Source organism: Psammomys obesus, unplaced genomic scaffold (genome assembly GCF_907164565.1).
Source record: "Psammomys obesus unplaced genomic scaffold, mPsaObe1.curated_primary_1811, whole genome shotgun sequence".
NCBI lineage: Eukaryota > Metazoa > Chordata > Mammalia > Rodentia > Muridae > Psammomys > Psammomys obesus.
The window spans coordinates 30,634,078-30,659,748 of NW_026596040.1; the positions used below are offsets into that span (position 1 = coordinate 30,634,078).

Sequence of the window (25,671 nt, forward strand, 5' to 3'; positions counted from 1 at the left end):
AACCTGCCACAGAGGGCCTCTGAAAGCCTCTGCAGTATAGACTGTCAAAGCAGATGCTGAGCCTGATGGCCAACTGATGGGCAGAGTGAATGGAATTTTATGTAAGAAGTGGGAAATAGTAAGAGCTGGAGGGGACAGGAACTCCACAAGGAGAGCAACAGAACAAGATAATTTGAACACAGGGAACTTCCCAGAGACTCATACTCCAACCAAGGACTATTCGTGGAGATGACCTAGAACTCCTGCATAGATGCAGCCCATGGCAGTTCAGTGTCCAAGTGGGTTACATAGTAATGGGAAGAGGGACTGCCTCTGACATAATCTGATTGGCCTGCTCGTTGATCACTTCCCCCTGAGGGGGGAGCAGCCTTACCAGGCCACAGTAGAGGCCAATGCAGCCACTTTTGATGAGAACTGATAGACTAAGATCAGAAAGGAGAAGAGAACCTCCCCTATCAGTGGACTTGGGGAGTGGCATGCATGCAGAAAGGGGAGGAAGGGTGGGATCGGGAGGGGAGGAGGAAGGGGCTTATGGGGGGATACAAAATGAATAAAGTGTAATTAATAAAAAATTAAAAAAAAGAAAAAATCAAACCCGGCAAATTCTCAGTTGGAGATTGTTAAAAAATATACACATTGGACTATAACTCACCAAAGAGCCAAGTTACCAACAAAGAATTACATGTACCTAATAAAATCTCAAATTATTATGCCAAGTAAATGAAGCCTGCAGCAAAATATAAACATACTATAAGATCTCCTAGTGACAAAGTGGTGGCTGTAGGGAGACAGAAGTTGAAAATGGGCACAGAGAAGGATCAAGAGTTCAATAACTTCATGATGGTGAATTTAACAGGTGCCATCCATTTGTAATATGTTGTACACATTATTTACTCCAATAAGACATCAAATTTGAGAGAAAAAAGGGAGAAAAAGAAGAGAGAGAAGAAGAAAAGAATAGAAGAAGAAAAGAATAGAAAAAGAAAAGAATAGAAGAAAAGAAGGAGGAGGAGATTAAAAGGAAGAAAAGAGTTGGCCATAGGTAACTGTATTTACCCAGTCGTGTTTTTTAAGATAAGATTTACTCATTTCTCTTTACAGGGAATATTGTTGAATGTCCCTTGGTTGCCAGACCCAGTTCTAGATGCCAGGGCTACAAGAAGGTGTGATAATGGGCACAAGGAAGAAGGGGGTTGTCAGGAAAGAAAGAAAAATAAACATCTCTATTTTCCTAAAAATATCTAACAGGTTGGAGGTGTGGCTCTGTGGTATCGCACTTGCCTTTGATGCTTGAGGACCTGGGTTCCATCCCCACAGCTGTGGAAAGCATACATCTCATTGATGGGGAAGAGAAAGTCAGAGAAAGCTGATGGATTGTGAAGAAAATATGAAGCTGTCTACAGGGACAGGCAGGTGCCAGGATGATATTAACCCCTTTTAGACTGTGTGATACACACTGGTGACACAAGTAGGGCAGTCATTTAGAATAAATCTTCTCTTTTAGGAAGTATATTTAAGCAGAAAGAGGTAGACAAGAAAGTGAAGGGAGCAGGCTGGACCAGAGAGGAGCTCATGCCCAGGCAGTCCCACTTGTTTTGAAGGAAGGAAAGGTTGGGCGTGTCCATGACTTAGGTAAGTTATATCATCTCCCATGCACAACTCCTCTTCCACACTTGCATTCTTTCATGAAAGTCCTTTTTTTTTTTTTTTTAATCCAAATTGTAAGCACTGCTTTGAATTCTGAGTTGGGGGAAGCTAAGGACTTTAGGAGCCTGTACGGTTTCCCTCTTCTGTTATTTTTCTCTGGAAGGGGTCATGAAGGACAGACTGTGCCTAAAGGGCTCCTTCCTGTTTTATACTGCTCCAATGGCCTCAATGAAAAAGTCTACTTAGAGGTAAGAAGAGGAGAGAGGGACAAGGTTCTTGGGTGCAATTGGGGTGATAAGCTTCTGTGCTCGGTGTGTTAAATGGAGGGACTCAGTGCTGCTCTGTCTGCGTTACTTCCCAGGGTCAGTACGCACTGTGTCGTTTCCTTCGGGAATCAAACTCATGAGGAGCTCTGCTGCAACTTTACAGCTCTTGCTGGCTTTGTTTCATCTCCAGACACTTGGAATAAAGTAGTCCTTGGTCTTTCAGAGACTTCTGAAAATGGTCCAAAGCAACAATGATTCTAAAAATGTGATTAGCATAACAAAACCCCTCGAGGAAGCAGACTGGCTTAGTGAAATCATAATCAGCCTATCGGCCTTTAAACCTTTGTGTATGCTGCTTTTATGTATTTTTTTTTTTTTTTTTTTTGACAGAACAGAAATGCCCATGCTCTTCTTTTGGTTAAATCTTTCTGCAGAAGCCTTAACACATAAAATCAAAATTTTTCTTTGGAATAGAGGACTGTGAATAATACAACACATTGCAAATACAGTTTAAATACAGTAGTACTATAATTAAAAGGAACAAATGTCAGGATTCTCTGCTTTTTTTCCCTCTCAATATGGTAAATCTATGCCTTAAAAAAATCTATAAAACATTTGGAAAGCAAGACCTTAGAGATTTGCATTGACTGTTTTAGAGCGAGTGAGCTCAGAAGGAAACAAGCTTCGTCTGCACACAACTGCAACACTGAGCAGTAAAGTCGAAAATGTGAGGCCAAGGGTTTACTTTCTTGCACAGCGATCCTTGATGATCTTTAAATTAAAAACTCATCATTATCTTGGTAAGCAGCGCATGGAAAGAAACTCTCACTCTGGGAACAAGGAAACTTTGGCAAATGGACATGTGAGGGGGAGCTGGATGGCTCTGGTTTAGAATGGGCCTTGAACTGCCAGGCTCTGAACAGGTCTCTGACCACAGTGGTCGCCATCATGATGCAGCATTTTGTGATGGATAAGGAATGTGAACGTGCTTATGGACAGAACACCTCAACATATAGGCCTCTCTTTTTAATGAATGTATCATTTGAAAGATGTTGTTTTTGTTTCTGTATTTTGAGACTGGGTTTTTCTGTGTAGCCTTGGCTGTCCTGGACTTGGTTTTTAGACAAGGCTGGTCTCAAACTCACAGTGATCCACCTGCCTCTGCCTCCCTGAGTGCTGTAATTAAAGGCATGTTTCACCATGCCCGACTTAATTTGAAAGTATTAAAAGATTTCAATAGAAATGCTCAGCTTTTAAACAATGAATAAAAACATTTAGAGATTAATAAAAGTCACTTGGCTGAACTCATATAATGTTTGCCTTGCTCCAAATGGATTCCATTTTTAATGCTGCAAACGTTTCATGCTGATACAGGTATAGGTATCATGCTCTCTGCTAACTGTGCATCCAATATCCATATGCACACAAAGTTGATTTGAATACACAGAATACTTGATAAAAACATATTTTTTATTGGAAAAGTGTGCAGTAACAATCACTAAGTACAGTTGTCAACAGTACTATGCAAACCCGGACACCACAAAATCATGGAATGCTATGATTTCTGAGGCCACTGGAACATTGATACAAGCAATGACGTGACAGCGTTTGTCAGGAACCACAGCCTGTTCAGGAACACATTGAATCATCACACTCAAAGTCTTAAGTTACACTTAAAGCATTGGACAACACTGGGATCAATATAGAAAGCAGATGAAACAAACATGCTCAGGTTAAAAAGATGGATAAGGTTACCGGAAGATAAGCTCTTGAGATACCACAGAGCACTTCAGTGTTGTTAGAAGGTCTACTCTCAGCACGTAATGTAAAGCAGGATAATTTACTTTTTCTTACGTTCAAATACAAGAGTCTTTTAGACATGAAATTTTATTTGTACATGAGATTTTCACCAACTTGTAATATCCTACATTGAACATAATAGGTTTCCTTGAAAGAAATACAAGATGACACATTAATTGAAACAGAGCTCATATTTTTTTCAACAGTAAGATACACTATACATAGTCAATCAAATGCAGCGACCTGAAGGTGACTTCCTGTCCATTTAGCAGTCCTAATACACTTACTGTGATGGCCCTGCTATACATCTTACCAAGACAAGTGACCCAACCCAGGAGCAAATTTATTATTCTTAATTTATGCTAATGGTGTCTGCTTATGAAAGGGACCAGTTTCTGTGGTACTTTTCTTTTGAACCTTATGAGCTACTTAAAGTTTGTTAAGCCACATGGTCCTTAAGTTGTCATTTCTGGGTATTTCCCTTTCTCCATTAAAGAGCATCTGGGAACAAGAATCACATGGACTGAAACGATAAGCATACATTACTGAGCCCCTTACTATACAGTGTTTGACGTGAGGACAACAGTTGCTGGTTAAATAGGGGCCCCATTTGGTGAAGGCCAGATAATCTGGCTCCTGAAATACTTACTAAAGATCTTGAGAAATCAAGTCAGCTGAGAGATGCTAACCACAACACTCATGACCTCCCAGAAAGGAAGCAGAAAAGCAAATTTAGACTATAGGTGATCCCTAAAAAATTGGCATCCTTTTAAATGGTTCCACCATTTTGGTGCTGTTTAACATTGGTTGGTTGCTCATTTTTTTTGTTAATAATCTTTTCATATATGAAATTACAAAACATCTCAGCCATAAACTGTTGGTACAAAAAAAAAGCTGCAGTAAAGAGTCTTTAAATGTTACTGTTTGAAAAGTATGCTTTATTAAGAATATCATATGCATATGTAGTAAATAAAATATTTCAGCCAGGCATGGTGGTACACACCTGTAATCACAGTACTCAGGGAGGCAGAGGCAGGCAGATCTCTCTGAGTTCAAGGCCAGCCTGGTCTACAAAGTGAGTCCAGATAAGCCAGGGCTACACAGAGAAACCCTTTCTCAAAACAAAAACAAAAACAAAACAAAACAAAACAAAACAAAAAAAAACAAAATAAAAAATTTCTATGTACCTTAAATATTTGGCAGTCATATATTTTTCTTTGTATAGTTAGAAGGGCATAAATTCCACTAAGCAGATAAGAATAATGAAGAAATATTTCCATGGATTTAGTTTTAAAATGATAAATCTTTTCTTTCTCTATCTAAGTCAACCTACGGCCTTCTTCATGTTCTTCTATATTGAGTGGCCTGACTTGGCTAGCTTATCACTCTTATTTATGTTCGTAGTATTTGATCATTAATGTCATTGTTGTTGGACACATTCAAGAATTCAATGATAGTAATTTTGAAGTCTTTTCTTTGCCCAGCGGTATTTATGATTTCTACACTATGAGACAGGCAGCTCCATCCGTTGAAATAACACTTGATTACTACCTAATGCTCAGTTGTCATGTCTCAGCTCTTCAAAGTCACCTCAGAAATGAGCTGACATCACTGTGGTCAAATATCAAGAAGGAAATAGAATAGACTAAATTCTTAGGCAACCATGGCTAGTTTCTTGGCATCTTTAAGATTGATAAAGCTTTCTTTAAAATATTGAGACTTACTAGGCCATTTTCAACTTTATAAAGCTTGGCAGCAGAAGACAAAATTCAAGGTTTCTATCACTTTGGTTAAAATTAGCTCCTCCTCAACCCTACTCCCTCTCTGTTGCCTGAGGACCAAACTGAAGTCCTCAAAAATACTACTCAGGGGCCCTATGTATGAGCTTGTATATCTCTACACTTTTTATGAAGTTACTACACAGTTCAGGGAAGCAGAGACTCGAAATGTTACTTCTTTATAGGTTGAGTGTTGGAATATAACTATAAAATCCTCTATGAATGACAATTTGTCCTCAAAATTGGTGTGATACACAGCAAGGAAGGCATATTTTTTTTCTTTCTTAAGAGAATAGAGGCACAGAAGAGTGAATGGTCCCCTTCACAGGCGGGCTCCGGTTGTTCAGCTTGTCTAAGCACACACTGTATCTCCACACAGAGCTGCCTCTAACTGGGCCCTTGGATACTACAGAGAAGATGCCCCAGCCTCATAAAATCTGCCGATTCCTGGTAGGCTCAGCCTGGACCTTAAATGTCTTTGTAATGAGACTGTGATTACAGAATTTTTTATTTTGTCACTTATGGTCAAATTCATTATTTTATTTTTTGATACAAAGGATAACAAAACATTGATTAGAATAACCCTTTCCCAGTTGTGTTATCTATACAGGTTGGCAAACAATAACATTAGAGTAAAACAGTCACCCACTGATGCATATATTGTCCCAGACAATTAAAAATTAACAGATAAACTACTTTAAAATGATAGTTTTGGTGGGATTTTTTTGCAGTAAATTAAAAGGAAATTGGCTAACATAGTAAATTATGAAGCTTGAAACCATCATAGATAGAAGCTTATTTCCCAACATACAGTATTTTCTTCACTTAGTCATGGCTTGTTACCACAATCAGACCAAGACCAAATTATCTTCTCTTCACTGTTTTGTACATTTTTCAGAAGAGCATTCTTGTATAAAATTAAAAATAGCATTGTACCCATTTGTAGCTAACTCTCAAGACATTTCTAATCAGCGACATGTTAGTAACAGATTGCAATGCTCTCCAGATCCCAATCATGTTCTTACATCCTTTCCTAACAATATCAGATGGATCTCTGCCATATTATTGTCTCTGTGAGGGCCTTCAGAGACCTAAGATTAGAGAAAACAAGTTATGTGGTTGGAGACAGAACTGGTTACAGAGGTGTTTGAGGCACTGAGTTCAGACACTGTAAACATCAAAACCAGTGTAAACAAGCTAGACGTGGGCTGGTATCAGAAAGAAGTATCCCCTACAATATATACTTCTCAAAAATACAATATAGTTCACTAAAAAGCATTTGGGAGGTAATTATTAACAGAAAACATCTTAGCTAAAAATATAGATGTTGTGGTGGGGTAAAAGAGATATGTAGCTCTTTAAAGTAGAATGTTCGTGACACCAGATCAATTCTATGATGAAGTATACAGAACCAGAATCTGGAAATCACACGAGAATAAATTTCTAACAGTGTTCAAATAGATTTCAAGGTCAGATGTCAAAGTTTACAGACAGGAATATTTCTAGACCAAGTGTTTGTAAGTAGAATATTTTCATTGGCAGTTTAGAAGGTCAACCCTCTTCAGCTTATTATCCAATACCTATTACTCTTATAAGCACATTTCCATATTTACAGTTATCTTTGCCCCTTTTGCTTCATGCTACAGTTATTAATGATGCTCTTAAAATGGGTTCTGAAAAATCTTTATTCTGAAGATGAAAGAATCTTGCTAATCTTGGTATAAGCAAACTAATCATGTAACTAGAACACAACGATAAACTCAAAGATGGAAAGTTAAAAATTCTTTCACCATCATAGGACTCAACCATCCCCTGTTATGGAAATATTGGTATGATTTCAATTCAAAATAAGAAATATACTGACCTCAAGATATTCACCAGATTTTGTCATAGCCATGGTCATTTCTTTCCACTTTCCTTCCAGAAGACATGTTACAAAAATTGACTGTTAGCTTTCTACATTTATGGTGCAGACACTGAGATCCTAAAGAGCATCCCAGACGTTGGGAATTGAAGGGAATATCAGCTTAGAGGCAACAGTACACGCTGGAGTGCTGAGCCCTGGACACTGAGAACTGTACCAAGGTGAATCCCATCTCAGCTTCTGAATCGTGTTGATTAGTTGGCACAACTCTGGATCTAACTTCTCTTCAAAACAGTTTATGTAGAAATATCCTTGGACCTGTTTGTGTTACTGAAACTGACTCTACACCAGATGGAGGTTCACAGAAAGAGGCTGAATGTGGCACTGGAATTTTGATTTGCAATGTTTGTTACTTTTAAAGGAGGCAAGGTGTGCGAAAGTTTGAGACTGAAAACGTTTTAAAGGAAGAGAAATTATCCTTTCACAAATGGTGAGCTCACTTTAAAAACAGAAAACTTGGAAACAATTTGTCTTTGTTAAAAGTATATTGTCTTTGCTATTGGTAAAATTGATCAACATGTTGAAATGCCACTTTAATAAGATTGGCTTATATGTACCACAAATGAAGATTAGGAAAACTAATACAATATGAGGTTTTACAGTGATAACAACAAGTCAGTGGGAAATAATTCTGTGGTTAATTCTAGAAAGAAAAGACAGATTTCAGGAAAAATAACTGACTATAGTTTTTGTGAGATGGAACCCAGTTCCATCTTGGCTATTTCCTCAAGTACATCTCAACTATAGTTATTGTTTTTTCTCCAGACAAGGTAAAAACATGATAATAAAGAATGAAGCATCACCATATTTTTGTGATTGATGCCATGAAAATTCAGGGCAACCATAGTTATTGGTCCATAATTATTTTGAAGTTATTGATCTATGAACACATCTTCATTTCTGTAACTGCTTCGATGCAGGGATGAGATGGCTTAGAGGGAAAACAATTTAGAATATCCAGCGCTTTTCTGAAATGAAGCCAAAGCCATAACTTATAATCACTCTTTGTTTTCTACCAACAAATTTTATATTTAGAAACTTTAAGACTGAATCTTAAGTTTGCATTACTACATTTGTAAGATATATACAATAAATGCTTAATTTTTTTTCTTGTGACTCTATAAGAATTTGATAAAAAGTAAAAATAAAGTGTGAACTTGGGCACCATCAGAAGCAATGCTGAGGTTTCAGATCATTTGAACTGTGGCCTCTAAAGGCATTGCCAGTCCCAACTGGTGATACTAGCTTGTAAACTGCTTCAGTGATATTTGGCTAAGTAATTAATTTAACCTGTTCAAATGCCATATTCCCATGTTTCATTTTCCTGCAGGGAATGTCCCTTAGACTTCTCCACCTACAATCCTGTTCTTGTCTGTCATTTATTAGGAATAAAGAAATGGCACTATTATACAGTTTCCTACAGAAGCCCACCATTTACCCACCCACAACCTTATCAGTCACTTGGTACAACTTATTGGGAATACACAATCATCCTTAGTAAGCCACACAGAAGTCTTTGCTATGTATCCATTTTTAGGAATATGTCTTCCCCAATGCAAATATAGAAGTATGAATCACGCTCCACACAAGTAGATGCAAACAGAAATCATCCTTTCATATTCTCATTCATATTCTCCTTTTAGTTAGCCTATTCCTTTCTCCAGGTTGACAGTAATATGTGCTCTCATTTAAAACTCACTAATACTTCTTTTCATAGACACAAGTTTATAAAAATACAACTGAGCATTCACAGTAGTGAGAACACCTTAGGAAAACTTTGATTGTTTTTGGTTTGGAAGGGAGTCAGGTTAACAGTACAGTTCTTTTAACACTATCGACTATTTGGCTTTATTAACATAGATTGGGATGGGAGGAGAAAGACATGCCACTGTTCATGACCTACTCAAGAACAACGCTGTGGTTCGCCACTGTTTCAGGACAGAGGGTTTGGGTTGGCTCTCCACCACTGGTTCCTCTGAGTGTCTAGCAGGCACACTTCTTTTCTGCAGGCTTTCCGCCATCCAGCTTTCCAGAATTTCCACCATTGACAGTGTCCAGAACCTGTGTCTTCTCTACACACTGTTCCATTCTCTTCATTATTAAGTCCAGAAGGGTCTCCACAGACTTCTCTACATTCTGCCCTGTCGCTGCGCTTGTTTCAAAGTATGGTATGCTAGCACAGAAAAATGAAAAACAGATTTCGTTTTTCAAACTGACCTGTAAAATCGTATCAAAGAATCATATGTAACATGTTCTTTTGAACTGTATATGTATCACAGAAAGATTAACTCTAGCTAATTAACAAATTTATTGCTTAAGAAGGTTATCATGTTTTATTAGTATCCAAACTTATTCTTCAAGAATACAATGTTACCATGAATAAATGCAGTCACTATAGTATGACGTTTTGAACTGATTATATTCTTGAATAATGTAGATTGCAATATTCTCACATAAAAATCATTTTTAAATATTTGAGATTTATTTTAAAAATATTTTATTTGTATTTATGTTTGTATGCACGTGTGTGTGTGTGTGTGTGTGTGTGTTTATACACAGGCACATGCACACATTGCCTAAGGAAGCCAGAAGAAGGTGTCAAGTCCCCTGGAGCTGGAGTTACAAGTGGTTATAAGCCACCTGCCTCAGATTCTGGGAACTAAAGTGGTCTTCTGAAAGAGTGCCAAGTGTTCTTAATGACTAAGCCATCTCTCAAGTCCCAGAGCTGAGGTTAATTAAGGTGAAGGCTAGGAAGTCTGCTGTGAGATTCTGTCTCCTGGAAATGTCAGGGAAGCTACACCAGTGCTAGCTACCTCAACTATACGGATGCCTAAATAAAAGCTGGACAATGACATCACCATTTGAAATGCCGATGTGACTAGGGAAGGTGCATGGGAACTCACCCCTAGATGAAGAGCTACCATCAATTAAAGACTGCCAAGAGGGGAAATTAGTCTTCCTCAAAGATGAGCACCCTAAATGGTTATTCCAATTGGACAGCCCTGCTCTCCCAGTATACACACAAAGAACAAATTCAACAGATTGCATTTATATATGGGGAAATGATGTAATTACATTTCAGTTTTTAAAGTTTTGTTCTTTACGAACAAAAATTGTGTCATAAATTTAAATTGAGCACAATGGTTAACAGAAAGAGAGGCATCTAGGGAAAAGAGAACCACCCAACTCTTGCCAGGGGCTTCTCAAGAGGAAATAGTCTCACACGAAATCTTAATGAGAAATAATTTTAAATAAAGAGATCAGAAAAGATACAAGCCATACAGTGAATGCCGTACAGTATGTGGCTGGTGAAGATATCCTAGGATCAGGTTTTGCTGATAAGTTGGAAACCTTAGTGAATTATTCTCTCAAGTTGTCACGACCCCATTGTGAGGGAAACCATGAGAGGAGGTCACCAGAAAGTTGAAGCCAATATCACAGCACTGGATTAACAGTGAAATAAACTAAAACAGTAGACAGGCTCTACCAGTGAGCCATCTCCTCAGCCTGGTTTAGGAGACACGCCCAAGCCAGGGGTCAGCGGCACCACCAACATTCTGCTTCTCTCTGCAATCACCTAGAGTTTGATTTTGAAGTTGAATGATTGTGGGAATGCAAGCTACCTTCATTTAGAATTATCAGTTGTAAAGAGATCTAAGCTTTAACTATCCAAATGAGATCTTTCTGGCAGGGGATTAAACTCCTTTAAATTTAAAAATCATGGACAAATTCTGCTATGGAAGTCAATTTGCAACTGCTGTGGCTGGCTTTGTTTCCAGCTGCCAGTCAACTGTACCGTTAGCCAGGCCATGCCAAATTATTTTTTTCATATTTGTAACTACTTAGTAAAAGGAAGTAAAGCACAGAGTTTAAGGATATAAGCCTTGATTGAGATTCCTTGAACTAAATTTAAGCTCTGTTCCTTAATAGCTATTGGTCCTTCTACCCAGCATTTAATCGTGCTGAAACTCAGTCCTTCTTCTAGAAAAGGTGATGACTCCAAAGTCTCCTACACACAGCTATGAGGAGCTCAGTGAGCCAGAGTCTGGCAACAATTGCCAATGCACGACAAAGACTCACTACATGTTAGATATTAATAATATGACTTCTGGAGGGTGTGGCATGGTGTGTATGTGTGTGTACAGGCGTGTGTGTGTTATATGCACACATGTGCAGGCATGCTTGTGAGTCTCGGTGTCTCTCACTGGGTCTGGAGCTCGCTGATTTATCTGGATTGCATTGCTAGTGAGCCTCTTCTCATCCGCCAGCACTGGGTTACACACACATTCTGCCTTGGCCAGAAGTGGGGATCCAAACTTAGCTCCTCACTCTACCCAGTGGGCCCTCCCCTCAGCCTGAAAAGTCCTTTTCAGTTCATCGCTGTTGCTCATCCAGGGAGACTCCTTCAACTGCCTGTCTCATGGTTCTGCTTCCTCTCTGTACCAGCCAGATGGTTCCCAGAGAAGCCAACTTACCCGTATTTTTCAGCCAGCTCTCGTGCTTGCCGTTCATTGACTTCCCTTTGGTCTGGCAGGTCAGCCTTGTTGCCAATTAATACTATATCTGGGTTTTCACAGTAAGCATTTGCTTGCAGCTGGCCTTGGTAGAAAAGCAGATGGAAGCAATGCGTTAGTGCTGACTCACGCAAGGACTGCTCACACTCCAGATTCCTAACCCAGTTGGTCATCTGCAGCTTTGTTGGCTACTGGATATAGATCAGCCTGGTCATCGCCTCTCCTCAGTCATAGTTTCTTCATCTCAGAAATGGAGCCAATGCCTCCAAATGATAAAGAGTAGCTCTGACAGACAGGTATGAAGGAAGTACCTGACCAGTACCTAAACATGCACACCGACACTTGGAAAAGTGCCCTCTGACCTATGTGGCTTCCTGCCCTTGGGACCTCAGATATTAGGAGAAATGACAGCACATAATTTTCATATATGTCCCTTTGCTTGCTCCATTAGATTACACTTCTCCTCTCCTGACATCAAAGTGATGATTTATGAAACAGACAGGTTTTGAAAAACTAGACCAAATTTAAGATAAGATCTTTTTCTCTTTTCTTTCGGCAAACTGTGTGTGTGTGTGTGTGTGTGTGTGTGTGTGTGTGTGTGTGTGTGTGTGTTTATAGGGAAAGAGGGACAGAAAGAGGGAGAGAAAGAAACTAAGTAACAAAGGAAGGAGTGAAAGAAGAATGAAGGGAAAAGGAGAAAGGAAAGCAGGAAGTGAGGAAAGAAGATGAAAGGAAAGAGCGACCAGTCCACCTGTGTTTTCCACCTCATTATGGCCTCCTGTGTGCCATGTAGCCAAACCTGGTAGAAGCACAGAAAGATTTATTCTGTAGTATCAGAGACCTGAGTGTTAGAAACACAGGGGTTATTAGGCATGGCAATTAATTATCTTACGTCTCAATAATATCTTCCTGGAGACTTGAGGGAGAGGATCATCTGCTTTGAAAAACAACAAACAAATTATACTCTGGAAGAATCTAATAATCTTATTATTTCCTGGTCTCAACAGAATCTAATCATGGGGCCAGAATTTGGATAAGGACATAAAACATTCAAAAGAAATAAAGACAGATCTTAGGATAAATATTAATTAAGAGAGTCAGGCTTTGTTGATATTTTCCCTACTGGCAGCACCTGGGTACTGGATTCACATGCAAAACACAGGTAAATTTTTACCTGTTGCTCTATTTAGTGTATTATTAGCTTTGTTTAATGTGTTATAATGAGCAGAAATGTAGCAATATAGACATAGGTAGACATAGCCAGAGTCTGAACATCTAAAAAGTGCTGGGAAAGATCTAGGACATTTCACTGGGAGCAAGGGTGAAGCCTACTCTTCCCCAGCGCCTGCATTCTAGGCTGGAAATAGTAAATGGCACAGTAATTCTGGGAATCGGTAAAGATGCTGGGTGGTGGCAGTGTCCAAATGACTGTGTAGTGTTGAGGGGGACACAGAGGGACAAGTCCACTATTAGGTGAAGAAGTGAGGCAGGAAAGGCCTCTCCAAAGAGAGAAATAAGGTCTAGGCAAAGTCTTGGGAAGAATGTAGCACAAGGTTGTCAACTGCAGAAGGGAAATCCAGGTAGAGGGGACACAGGGAAGAGCAAACATCTTTAGGGGGCTTTGCTGTCCAGGGAGCCCACGTGGCTGGGGCCCAGTGGTTGGAGTCTTAGGACTGGGAGAGAAGCCAGCTGGGCTTCAGTGTTCACGGTGTAGCTGAAGGAATTTGGCTTTTATTCCAAGCCAAATATGAAGTCATTGTCCCCAAAGGTTGTGGGAAAGGACCTGGAGAGGGAGGCGGTAGAATTCTCTGCTTGAGTTGTCTTCACGTTTGAACAACTTACTTATTTTTGTGTGTGTTTGTGTGTGTGTGCACGTATCAATATGTAGATGTGTATGCACATGTACTTGCTTGCCTTTAGAGACCAGAATTCACTATCATGTGATTCTTCAGGTGGCTTCTGTCTACTTGTTTCTTGAGATTTCTCTCCAAACTGGATCTTGTGGCTCCAGCAACTGTCCAGGAAGCCTCCTAACTTTCTAGTGCTGGGATTAGGTATGTACCACTATTAGCATTTTTTGCATGGATTCCTGAGCACAAGTTCTCATGCTCACACAACAAACATTTTACTGAGTGAGCATCCTGTTTATTCTCCTTTAGCAACATTTTATCCAAGTAAATCCCAATGTGGGCTTCGTCATTCCCACATCATGCCTTATCAGTATGGCTGACTATACTCTGGAATAGTGCCTAATCTAGTTAACCCTTTCACCCCTGAACATGTCTCTATACCAGTGTCCCCTCCCAAGAAACAATATGGTTGCTCTCCATGCCTTGTCTACTCATGTTTTATTTCACTTTGTAAAAAAAAATAAAATAAAATAAAAATCCTCAAGACCTCCTGGACAAATGAGATTAATGGCTGCTTAACTAAAATCCTGAAGACCTTAGTAGTGAGAGAGTCACATAGGCTTCTCTGAGAAGAATGTCAAAGGAAAACAGTATTCTGACCCATGCTTCTAACTGACCCTGAAGCCACCCCTCTAAACACACCATTGTCAGCAGGGGTACACTATGTTCATGTCTTCAGGGTTAACCTGTGGCTGCATCCCACAAAGCAATCAAGCAAATAGAGTTGCTGAGTCCCGAAGAAGCCCCTGTATCATCAACCCACTTACTCATCCAGTTTCTGACGTTCAGGAAGCTCTGTTGACTGGTGAGATCAAACATCAATAAGAAGCCCATGGCGTCTCTGAAAAAGGCTGTGGTGAGGCTCCGGAACCTGCCGACGAAGCACAGTGAGTGCTTTTCAGTCCCAAAACTGACAATCACAGGACAAACTGTACTGTTTCCCACACATACCTTCCGTGCCCTTGGCAAACCCTTATCTTACTTAATGGATGTGTGAGAGATGGCTCTAGGGCAGGGAGAGAAGATTTGCTTGCAGATGGTTTTTAAACATCACTTTTGGGCCTAATGGTGCCATGGCAATAATATAGACTTAATTTACTCACCAACTTGCCATCACAGCCTCTTGGAATCTTTTTTTTTTTCTTATGGCATCCTCTGGTGCACAGTGAAAATCTTAGCCCATTTATAGTGGATTTTAACTTAGACTTTTTTTTTTTTTTTTTTTTTTTTTTTTTGTCTATGCACGGAAGAAAAGCAGGCACATAATCAGGCTGAGACACACCACAGCACCTCAGAAGCTAGCACTCCAAAGGGCTGGTGAATTCTTTTTAAAACAGTCTTTGGGGTAAAAGTTCCTCAGGTAGGTGTGTGAATCTCATGAGAAGAGGAAGATGATGAGGGACTTAAGGAACGATACAGGAGAGAGGAAGTGAAGATATGCATTCACGGTGGAGGATGCTGAGAGTATACGATCGTACAAATGCTACGATGTCCTCTCATGGGTCCTTCCCCTGGCCCTGCCCCGACCTCAGTGAAGATAAAGATGGGCTGAGACCCCCAACGACATCAGCGCTGGATGAGACTGGAGGATGCACACCGGGACCAGGGAAGGTTTGAAGTTAACACTGAATTTCAGAAACACACTTAGCTTTGAAATAGAGAAGTGGGACATTTGCTCTCCTCGACGGTTTCCTAACTTTTGGTCTCTCATTTTTAGTCTACTCTATACATATTTCATGTTGGTTTTTCTCAGAGTTCTATTCTGGACCCTTCTCATTTTATGCACACACACTGGAAGACAGAATTTACTCCTTTGGGTTAGCTATAGCCTGTATGTTGACCAACCCACAATGTGTAGACTTGGCTTTTTATGGTCCTTTGCACATGTGTTGTAGAGATTTTTCTACATAGACAGAGCTGAAGCATTTCTAGCATCACACATCCCAAATTAAACGGCTCCCCTTCCTGTCTTCCTTTTCTGTCAAGGGCATCCTCAGGCTGCTGGAGGCACAGTCCCGTCCCTCTCCACTCTGCATCAACATACACTTCTTCGCTAGCTCATCTTTTTACACTGTGCCCCACTACACTAACCTCACGCCCATCACCTCTCACCCTCAACTGCCATCTCAATGAGCTGCCCGTATCCAGTTTCAGGGAGACCTCATTTCTTCCTGTTGATTGTGTGATTCCTTCACCAACCACATTTTAATGACTACACGTGGCTCTTAGGAGAGCACCGAAACACCCCACTGAGCCAAGGAAGCTCTGCAGGATCCGTTCTCATCTATCATTAGGCTTCATCTCTTGCCTGTTCACAGGCGTGCAAATCTTCTCTTCATTCTGAGAAAGTTCACTCTGGCCCCTGTGCTCTCTCACACGCTGCTTGCTCTGCAGGCTGCCTCGTATTAGTGCCTCCTCTTCCCCTGCCTGTCCTTTAGCCTGGATTACACTCCCTCATGCATTGTACATGAGTGTAAACATAACGCACCAGCGGAAACCCCGCTTCCTGCAGAGCCTCCTGGGAACAGCCTCTCCCTGAGGTCTCTCTTGCCACCTTCTGTCTTCCTACTGCTGTCCAGGGGCCATGCTGAGACTGCCTGTCCAACTTCACTATTCGGTAAGCTCCAAGCAAAAATGAGCTGTGTTTCATGTTTAGAACACAGTCTATTTTCATTGCCCAGAACACACTGTTTACCTACAAATTACATTTTGATATCTAAGAAAATAAGCAAATGACAGCGTATAGTACAAGATTCAAAATTCTTACAGATTTTAAATAGCATTTTAAATAGTACTTTGAAGTATGGGGAAAGATAATTCAGTCATTTATTTTGCACAGCATTACTGTAATACAAAGGTGTAGATTATAAAACCAAAACATTACTCATTTTTTTTCCACATAGGTCTGTTTCTCCCATTGCCTGGGAATTCTTAGAGTAATAGTTGCAGAAAGCTGTCCCCATAAAACTGTTTCTTAATCATCGTACTGATGTGGCTTAGAACTCTGACCTTTGGGGTGTGTGTGTGTCTGTGTTATGTGTGGTATATGTGTGTGTGTGGTTAGAAAACAAGTCTGTGTTTTATTTGCCCACAGCTCATAACAAAGCATTTTAAAAACATGCTTCTTGTAATCATCTGACTGAAGCAAATTTTTCTTCACTAACAGCAGCACAGACAGGACACCGTTGCTGTGGTGCAGGAGAACATCCTGGACTGTCCACCCTTTTGTTACCTTCCTTCTATTACTCCCTGGAAGAAATGTTCAACTGATACCCAGTTCACATCCTCCTCCTCACCCATCTCACTTTAGTCAGTGACTCAGCAGGGCAGGGAAAGCTAAGACCTCAGAAAGCAACAGATCCCAAAGTCAGGCACCTTATTATTCTTTCTCCCTTGAGGAGTCATAAGGGCTGGACCCTTTACTTTTGAATAGGATTATGTCACTTCCTGCTTTCCCACGATTGACGTTTATCAATGACCATTATTGTTACCTGGATTACACTGCCAGATGCCCCAAGGCGTAGGGCTGAGGTCTGTGGCATTGTTCATGTTGTTGCTTAGCTATACCTTACATGCATAGCACGCAAACTTCTTAAGGGATGGATAAGCCTAGAGTTCCTAAGACAGCTCCTACCATTCCCCACCTCCCCCACAACGCAGCTGTATTAAGGGGGCAGATGAGAGAAGTGGGCCATCACGCAAGGCTGTCATATCATGTGCAAGGACATATGGGAACCACATTTTTTTTCGCATTGCTTCTTCGGAAATGAATTAAATTGGCCTATAAAACATACATCTTTGTGACAACAAAACTGACACATGAAAGGAGACTCTTAGGAGGAATGACTTCAGAAGAACCAGCAGTGTTGAAGGGTGTGTGTAAATGGAATTCACAGTCAAAAAAAAAAAAAAAAAAAGAAAAGAAAAAAAGCTAACAGAGAGCACCCAGCACCTCTCCTGGCATTTACACTCACTGAAAGCGAGAACATTTTGGATGCATTTCAAAAATAGGGGTGTTTACAAGCATCAGCATTCTAAGACATATGATGCAGAATCCGGGGCAAGATGTCTTCTTCATCTTCGCTGTCACTCCATTGCCACATTTATTCCATCTGATAGTAGAGGGTTTTATTAGATTGGGGTCTTTAACACTTTGAAATTTTGGGTCCCAAAGAAACATATTTTCATTGAATAATGGAGTATCACTGCAAACTACAGGCAACCAACGCTGCTATGTACTGTTCGTTACCTTGTGGACGACAGAAGAGAGGATGTTGAAAGAAAAATTGGGCCCTTAGACATCTCACAGCTTTGTTGGGATGAGATGGCCACGTGGACGTGAGTCAATAAAGAGCGGTTAGTGAAAGAAGAAGAAGGAGGAGGAGGAGGAGGAGGAGGAAGAAGAAAAAGAAGAAGAAGAAGAAGAAGAAGAAGAAGAAGAAGAAGAAGAAGAAGAAGAAGAAGAAGAAGAAAATTTATGTTATCAAACAGTGTGATAGCATTCATTTCATAGAGCTAGAGTGGCAGAGTATAGGTGTCACCGGTGTTCAAAAGAAAGCGTGAGTTTGTTATTGGCGGGGAAGGTAGAATTTGAGCCAAGGCTGGTGAAAGGAAATGGTTAAGAAAGGTGGGAATGAGGTTAACGGTTAACGGTTCTAGGGCTGAGCAGGCAGGTCAGTGGGCAGTGAGGCCAAAGCACTAGCAGACTTTGGATCCCTAGAAGCCACCCATAATGGTGTGCATCTGTCCTCTAGCTGCTCCTACAGTGAGAGGGGAAGTAGGGACAGGAGGATCCTAGGAAGCGCCTGGGCCAGCTGCCCTGGCGTGAGCATCGGTGAAAAGTACCAGAGGAGACCCTGTCTCAAACAAGGTAGAAGATGAAGACGACTCCTGCAGCCAAGGCTATTCTCTGGACTTCACAGGCATATCATGGCACATGCCTGCCTCTAGACACACACATGGGCACACACACACACACACACACACACACACACACACCATATACATACATGTCAGCATACACAGACATCACGCACACATATACAGAGTTCAAAAAGATAGTCCGGGTATCAGGCAATGGAGTGAGCGAAGTCTGAGTAAGAAAAGACAGTCACTGAGCGTGTGACCGAGTCTGGGTGGGAGAGCAAAGAGACAGGAAGGGAACAAACGCCTTTTCTTCAACACTGTCTGCAATCAGCTCTTGCACCAGCACTAATTTCCCCATCTTCGCTGGAGTAAATCTGGAGAAGTTTCTCCCCACTGGGAAGTACGAAGATTTACAACAATCTGACTGCTGGGATCTGCACTAACTATATGGTTCTGGTGAACATGACAAACTAGAAATCGTGGGTTTTTATTCCTTAATACAAATGTCCATTAGTTGTTTTGTTTGTTTGTTTGGTTGGTTATTTTTGAGACAGTCTCTCTCTTTTTGTAGTCCAGACTGGCTTCACACTTAAAGCAATCCCCCTGCCTCAGACTCCTGGGTTCTAGGGTTATAGGAATGAACTACCACACTGGGCATAGGTGTGTGTTTTGAAACTTGTAGAAAGTTTGGAAATCCTTTATTTTGGAGGTTTACAGGCAACATTCGTTTTTCAACATTTTATAAGGCAGAGGTGGCTAGAAAGAAATTTCTCGTTACCGCTCTTGTCCAGCAGTGTCCCAAAGCTGCAGGTGTACCTTAAACGCCTTCCCTGAAGACCCATCTGCTCCTGGTGTGTCGTAAACCTGGAAGACACAGTTCCCCCGAGTTAATATTCCTTTGGATTCTGTCAAAATCCTAGCTCTACGGGTTCAGTCAGCATGTTTTTGTTGATTACTATAATCAAAGTTCATAGTGCAGAATAAATATTTGCTTTATTTTCCCCCAAAGCATCACATATATCTCACTTTTAAATGTCAAGTACAGTATGATTTTCAACACAGCTTGGGCATACTGCAGACTTAAATTAGACACCTTCTGTCGTTTCTTCAGGAAGGCAGCAGGCATCAGATAAGGACTCAAGCACTAGGTTCAAACACCAACTTTTCATTTAAACTTTTAAGGGCTTTTTTAAAATCGGCAAATTGAGACCATAATTTTTCTATTCTACGGTTGTAATAAACTTAAATAAAATTACAAAAGGGAAAACCATTTTAAACAAAACTCACTTTCTTGCATGTCTATTAGCATAGAATTGTGTTTGAAAATGACTTAGGCAGAACACATGCGCAAAATTTCTCAATGCGTTGAGCCAGGACACTTCGGCCTCTGTCTTTTACCCTCTTCTTTAGTGGGTCTGTGCAGATAGTGTCCGAAGCTTAGCGGAAATGTTTTACAAGGACATTATTTTTAAAACTCGCTTTCTGCCTAAGCTGGTAGGCGTTGCTAAGGTGAGAAGTCAGAGGAATCGCGGACATGCTGAAAGCAGAGATGCCCACAGTCTATTGGCTCTCAGATAAGGTATAGGAAGCAATTCAACTTTTCAGACGGTGGCTCTCCACCAAGCATTTCCTCTGGGAGTTGTGACATCAACTGGTAGGCACAGTCATCTTGGCAGTGAAGAATACCATGGGTGGCGGAAAATCTGGCCAAGCTTATGTGCCTATGCTACTTGCCTCACATGTCACAATATCATCCTCCCTGTCATTAGTGTCTAGCATAGGAGGAGGAAGTGGTGTTGTGATTCTCACTTAAGCTCCCTTATCATGGAAAATAGCATGATGGGTCTCACATTCTGTTCAGAGCAAGCCAGTGATTGACGGCTGAGGCTACACACAAATAAAAATGCAGCAAGAACTTACAAATCTCATGTGCCAGCTACTTGCCAATCATACTTTTAACCTCTTTGTTAGGAGTTAGGAAGTCAACCCTTCAACTTCTAAGGAATTTACCTCAGACCTACAAGCTAATACTTGTAACATTTAATAAATCAAAACATTGAAAGGTTCCTTAAAAATCATAGAATTCACATCATCCACAAATTTAAAAAAAGGCATTTTAGTTCCTTATTTGCTTTTTGAAGACAAGAGATAGTGTCACTCAATATTCTTCTATCAAAATGTTACTGCTAGTTGAAAAAGTAATAAATAACATTCTTATGAGTTTTATGTGATAAAAACAGACATTTTGAAATGCAATAAACACAGCTTCTCAATTCTCTCTCTCTCTCTCTCTCTCTCTCTGTGTGTGTGTGTGTGTACAGAAGAATAGGTAGTAAGGTTAATACTATAATTAAAAACTTACCACACGTTTTTCCCGAAAATCTATTCCTACTGTAGTGATGAATTTGGGATTGAACTTATTGTCTGTGTATCTGTAAAGAAATGTCGTCTTCCCTACTCCTGAGTCTCCAAGGGCCAGGAGTTTAATCAGATAATCATAGTCTCCATCAGTCATAGTGATGGTCTTGGCGGGCCTGAATGGGAGGAGAACAAGTGTGATATAGTTAAAGTTGACTTCCTCTGCTTGATATCAGAATTAAATGTACAACATACATTGAATTAATGACATTAACCTCAAAAGCCTCTGTTGTGCCAAAATCCCGAAATACCTTGGCCAAAGCCACTTTATGCTGTGCCTGTCATTTTGATACTCCATGTCATAGCCGGTAATACCAAGCATTTGTAAACTAGACATTGGCACCACAATAACAGAAGATAAAAAGCCAAAGGCATTTCTTTCCAGAACGAGACAGGAGGAGAGGTGTGGTACCAGGGTGAGAAGGCAGGAAGATCTCAACTTGAATTTTCTTCTGGGCAATGTCACCTGGTCATACTACATAGTAAGAAAATGATGGGGACATAGCTCAGGAGCAGAACATGAACCCACATGTGTAAGAAACTGGGATTCTTCTAAACTACCACTACAACTGATTCGAAGGGAATACACATGGTTTATATGTAGATAAACTTAACCCAACATGCTTCTACTTTAACCAATATAAAAGACATTATATCCTTGGGTAAAAGAATTGATAAAGATAGTAAGTTACTTATCAAGGAAGTTATAATCAATAAATTGCTTTAGGGATTTGTATCTTTTAAATATAACTAATACCTTAAATCTGAACTATATTGCTTTTGATAAGTAAGACTAAGTGATTATGAATATGTGTTCTTTCATCAGAGAAACTTTTTTGAAATAGGATAATTCATATGCTGCCCTTTAATTTCTCTCCCCAGTAATATTTGCCTTCATCATTTAGTGGAGCTCTCAGGCTAGAGCCTCGCTGATTATGGAAGTTTTTGCTTTCCATTTTAAACCTGTCTAGACAAAGTCTGATCATGTGCTGGCCTCAGCAGCGAGCTGCCCTCAATGAAAAGACACAGATAATCACAGATGCGGGACTTCTCTTGGACATGACAGCCTAGGCCTATGCACCCCTAAAGTTGCTGGCTCTAAAATTCTTACTGGACTTTCATAACTGACTCTGCCGTTCCTCCCAGTCTGTGAGGCACACCGTGCACAAGAAGAATAGTGCTCCCTGCTGGAGGCCTGCATGACCACCTCTCCATCTTCTCTATGAGTATCAGTGTACTATAAGGCTGTTAATTTTCTCTGGGAAGGGGACGACTTAAATTTACTATAACACAGAGGTAACTACTGCCAAAGTCATTCCTCTGTCTAAGCCATAGAGGAACAAAACTGGAGCTACTCGCTGCCTAAACAGAAGGTAACACTCCAGGGTACTACGGTTCCCTGAAATACATGAAGGAGACAGAATTAAGAAGGTGTATCAGCATGACCTAAATTTTATTCAAGTTTCCTACACTATTTTACTTTATTGTTGACAGTCATAAGAGAGAATAAATCTCAAACAAATACAATGAAATCCTTCAACAAATGGCTGTTAGTCACAAAGGTGAAATTCCAGAAGGCATACTTCACAGTCTAGCTTCTCTAAAAGCCTGGGTGTGTTCAGGAGGTGGGCATGCATGGACCTGGAGGTGTAGCTCCATTGGTCAAACACTTGCCTAAGATGAATGAAATCCTGGGTCCAGTCCCAAGTCCTACAGACAACAGATTGTATGGTGGTACATTTTTATAATCCCAGCGCTGGAGAGCTAGAGTCAGAAGGATAAGGAGTTCAACACTGTCTTGGGCTTGGTAGTGAGTTTGTGGCCAGCCTAACTAGAATATTTAGAAACAGAATAAAAGATTCTATTTCTAAAAGAATTTTTTTTTAAATAAAGTCATAAAAGAAAATTACGACATGAATTTCCAGACTAGACCAGGGCTGTGTTTATAATCCAAAGCTGTATGCCATAGTTTAACTAGCATGTGGATGTGATGTATTTTAGATATTGAAAGATTTGCTAGCATGGAATTTTACAGCACAGCCAGGACCCAGACTAGGTGAGAACCAGGGGACCAGTGCATGGAAACTTACTTCCCGCTCGCAGGACGCAGTCATTAACCACTTGCCAACTACATCGCCTAACGTGTGTTCCTGACTGGTAGCCAATTCACCCTCTGTTCATTGCATACAACCTGTCTGGGGTAATACCAGGCCTGCCTCCAAGTCCAGATCTAATCCAGAGCCGTACTGGACACTAGGGAATAGTTTCACCGTGGCCCACACTGCCTCTGCTCCAAAAATGAAGAATGGTAGACACATTGTGGCATTTTGACATAGATACCACATAAAAATGAATACAACCCCTGTGGAAAACATTTATTTAGTGTTTCCAGTATGCTCTTTGACCTACTGAAACAAGGAATTAGATGGTTTATTTTAAGTTTCTCTTGAAAACCTTAATGTTTTATTCTCTCTCATTTATATTTATATATGTATTTATATCTATCTAAAATGTATTTGTTTCACTTCTTTTTTTTATGACCACATTATTTTCTGAGTCCTAAAATGATTGATGTGCATGTTATTTCCATGCCATGGTAAACAGAGTAGAACAAAGAAAAACAAAGCCTTGGTAAGACTTCCTTTTCTAGGAAATGGGATAGAAATTTATCTGGAAAGGATTAAATAGCTGACAAGGTTTTAAAACATTGTCTATTTCTGTACTAAGATTAGTAATGTTGTCATTTCTTGGTTCTACAGATCTAAAAAGGAGGAAAAGCCAGAAGACTGTAATGTTTTCTGGATCATGTCTGATTCTTGGTCTTTATCAGTGTGTCACAGCTATGCCACAGAGCCAGGAGGAGAAAGAGATAGAGAAGATGAAGTGCAGTGCCCAGGGCCCTTCATGGGACAGCAGGGGGAAGGAAGAGGAGGAGAAAGATCTAAAATATATCACACCCACAGCTTCTGCTGAAAGGCAGCAAGAAATGCAAACAACGGCACTGGCCTCAGATGTGAACTCACATCAGTGAGGCCTTTCAGGAGAGACTGCTGATTTCTAACTGAACAAACTGCCAAGACGTCCCCTCATTGGCTATAGTTAGAAGTGGAATAGCAGCAGACAAGTGTAGTCTTCACCCCTCCTCAAGGCAACTTATCTTTCCAACAGAAAGAGCACTACAGAAACCCAAACCATTCAAAATGCAGAGTTGTGGAGCCCAGTCCCAACAGATACATCTAAAAAAACACTCCCAAACCTAAGGCCTGCAGAACATTGTGTGTGTGTGTGTGGGGGGGATTGTAATAGTTTGATGTGAGTTGTGTCTCTTGGTGATATCAGAGGCCACACCCACAAAGTCTCACGAGTATGACTGCCCAAATGTGAGCTGAACAAATATGCCAAATCAAACTAAGAAAAGCCCAGGAGACTTCAGGCCTGCACAAAGGATGATAAGCAACTGAATAAAGTTTGGAGCAAGGGAGAAGGTCCTCTCAGAGAAGAGGATAGTTCAGTGCCAAACAGCCTTGAAAATTACATACAAGTAACATTATATGGGCTCAACAGGTTGTATCTTGGAATATATATGTATATACAAATGCATATGTGAGTGCCATAAAAACTGATGAAAAAAGAGGCCATGGATTTGAAGGAGAGCAGGAAAATTAAATTGCAAGCTTAAAACCAAACCAAAAGAAAAATTGAGAAGCATTTTGCCAGGAAAGGAAAAAAAAATCTTGTATTTAATTTAGGAAAAATAAACAGTGACTGGAAAAACAATAAAAGAAGTGGAAAGCATGTTGGGTAGGTAGAAGATAGAGATACTGTCCTTGTATAAAGGAGGATGTTGACTCCTTGTAAGGGCCAGGACCATGATTTACTGGGCCAGTGTCCTTCTACCATGGCATGCTGCTGGAGTAGCCCAACTGAAGTTGCTCACATTTTCTTTTATCCACCCCTCACCTCCACTGTTCTTGTTCACCCCTAGTTCATTCATCCTTTCTTCCATCCTTTCTTCCTTTTTGAGAAATTTGCATATTCGTTAACACTGTATTTATGACATTTCTTCTCCCTCTCCTTCATTCAACTCTCATGTCCTCTGAAGTTCGTGACCTTTTGTTTGTTATTGCTGTTATGAGTAAATGTATGAATAGGTATAACACAACTGTCACATATAGATGCATATTACACGAATATATATTTATACACATGCGCACATAACACAGCCCACCGCGTCCATTTAGAGCTGCCTGTGTGTGTGTGTGTGTGTGTGTGTGTGTGTGTGTGTGTGTGTGAGTAGGGATGACCACCTGGATAACCAATTATGGGGCTTGTCCCTAGAAAAGACTGATTGTGCCTCTCTCAGCAACTATTGGTTGCCTAAAGCTCTTCATCTAGGGGTGGAGCCATGTGAGACTTCCCTCATCCGCAATGGCATGTCAACTGGTGGTGTCATCCTTCAGGTCCTGTTTAGGCAGCCATGCTGTTGAGATTCCACGGGCGCAGCTTCCCTGTCATGACTAGGAGACTTGATCTCTCAGCATACAATAT

At 40.5% G+C, this 25,671-nt stretch overlaps 1 protein-coding gene across 2 annotated transcripts in view; it reads right to left on the bottom strand.

The window, feature by feature from the left end:
- Positions 1 to 3,365: 3,365 nt before the first annotated feature.
- Rab27b (RAB27B, member RAS oncogene family) overlaps positions 3,366 to 25,671 on the bottom strand; it is a 155,556-nt gene continuing 133,250 nt past the window's right edge. For both annotated transcript variants that reach the window (XM_055622835.1, XM_055622836.1), the window contains 5 exons: positions 21,068 to 21,239; positions 19,484 to 19,569; positions 14,607 to 14,710; positions 11,891 to 12,014; positions 3,366 to 9,588 (listed from right to left, as the gene is read on the bottom strand). In XM_055622835.1, the coding sequence (XP_055478810.1) occupies positions 9,399 to 9,588; positions 11,891 to 12,014; positions 14,607 to 14,710; positions 19,484 to 19,569; positions 21,068 to 21,220 (657 nt within the window). In that variant the 5' untranslated portion in view covers positions 21,221 to 21,239 and the 3' untranslated portion in view covers positions 3,366 to 9,398. The remainder of the gene's footprint in view (positions 9,589 to 11,890; positions 12,015 to 14,606; positions 14,711 to 19,483; positions 19,570 to 21,067; positions 21,240 to 25,671) is intronic.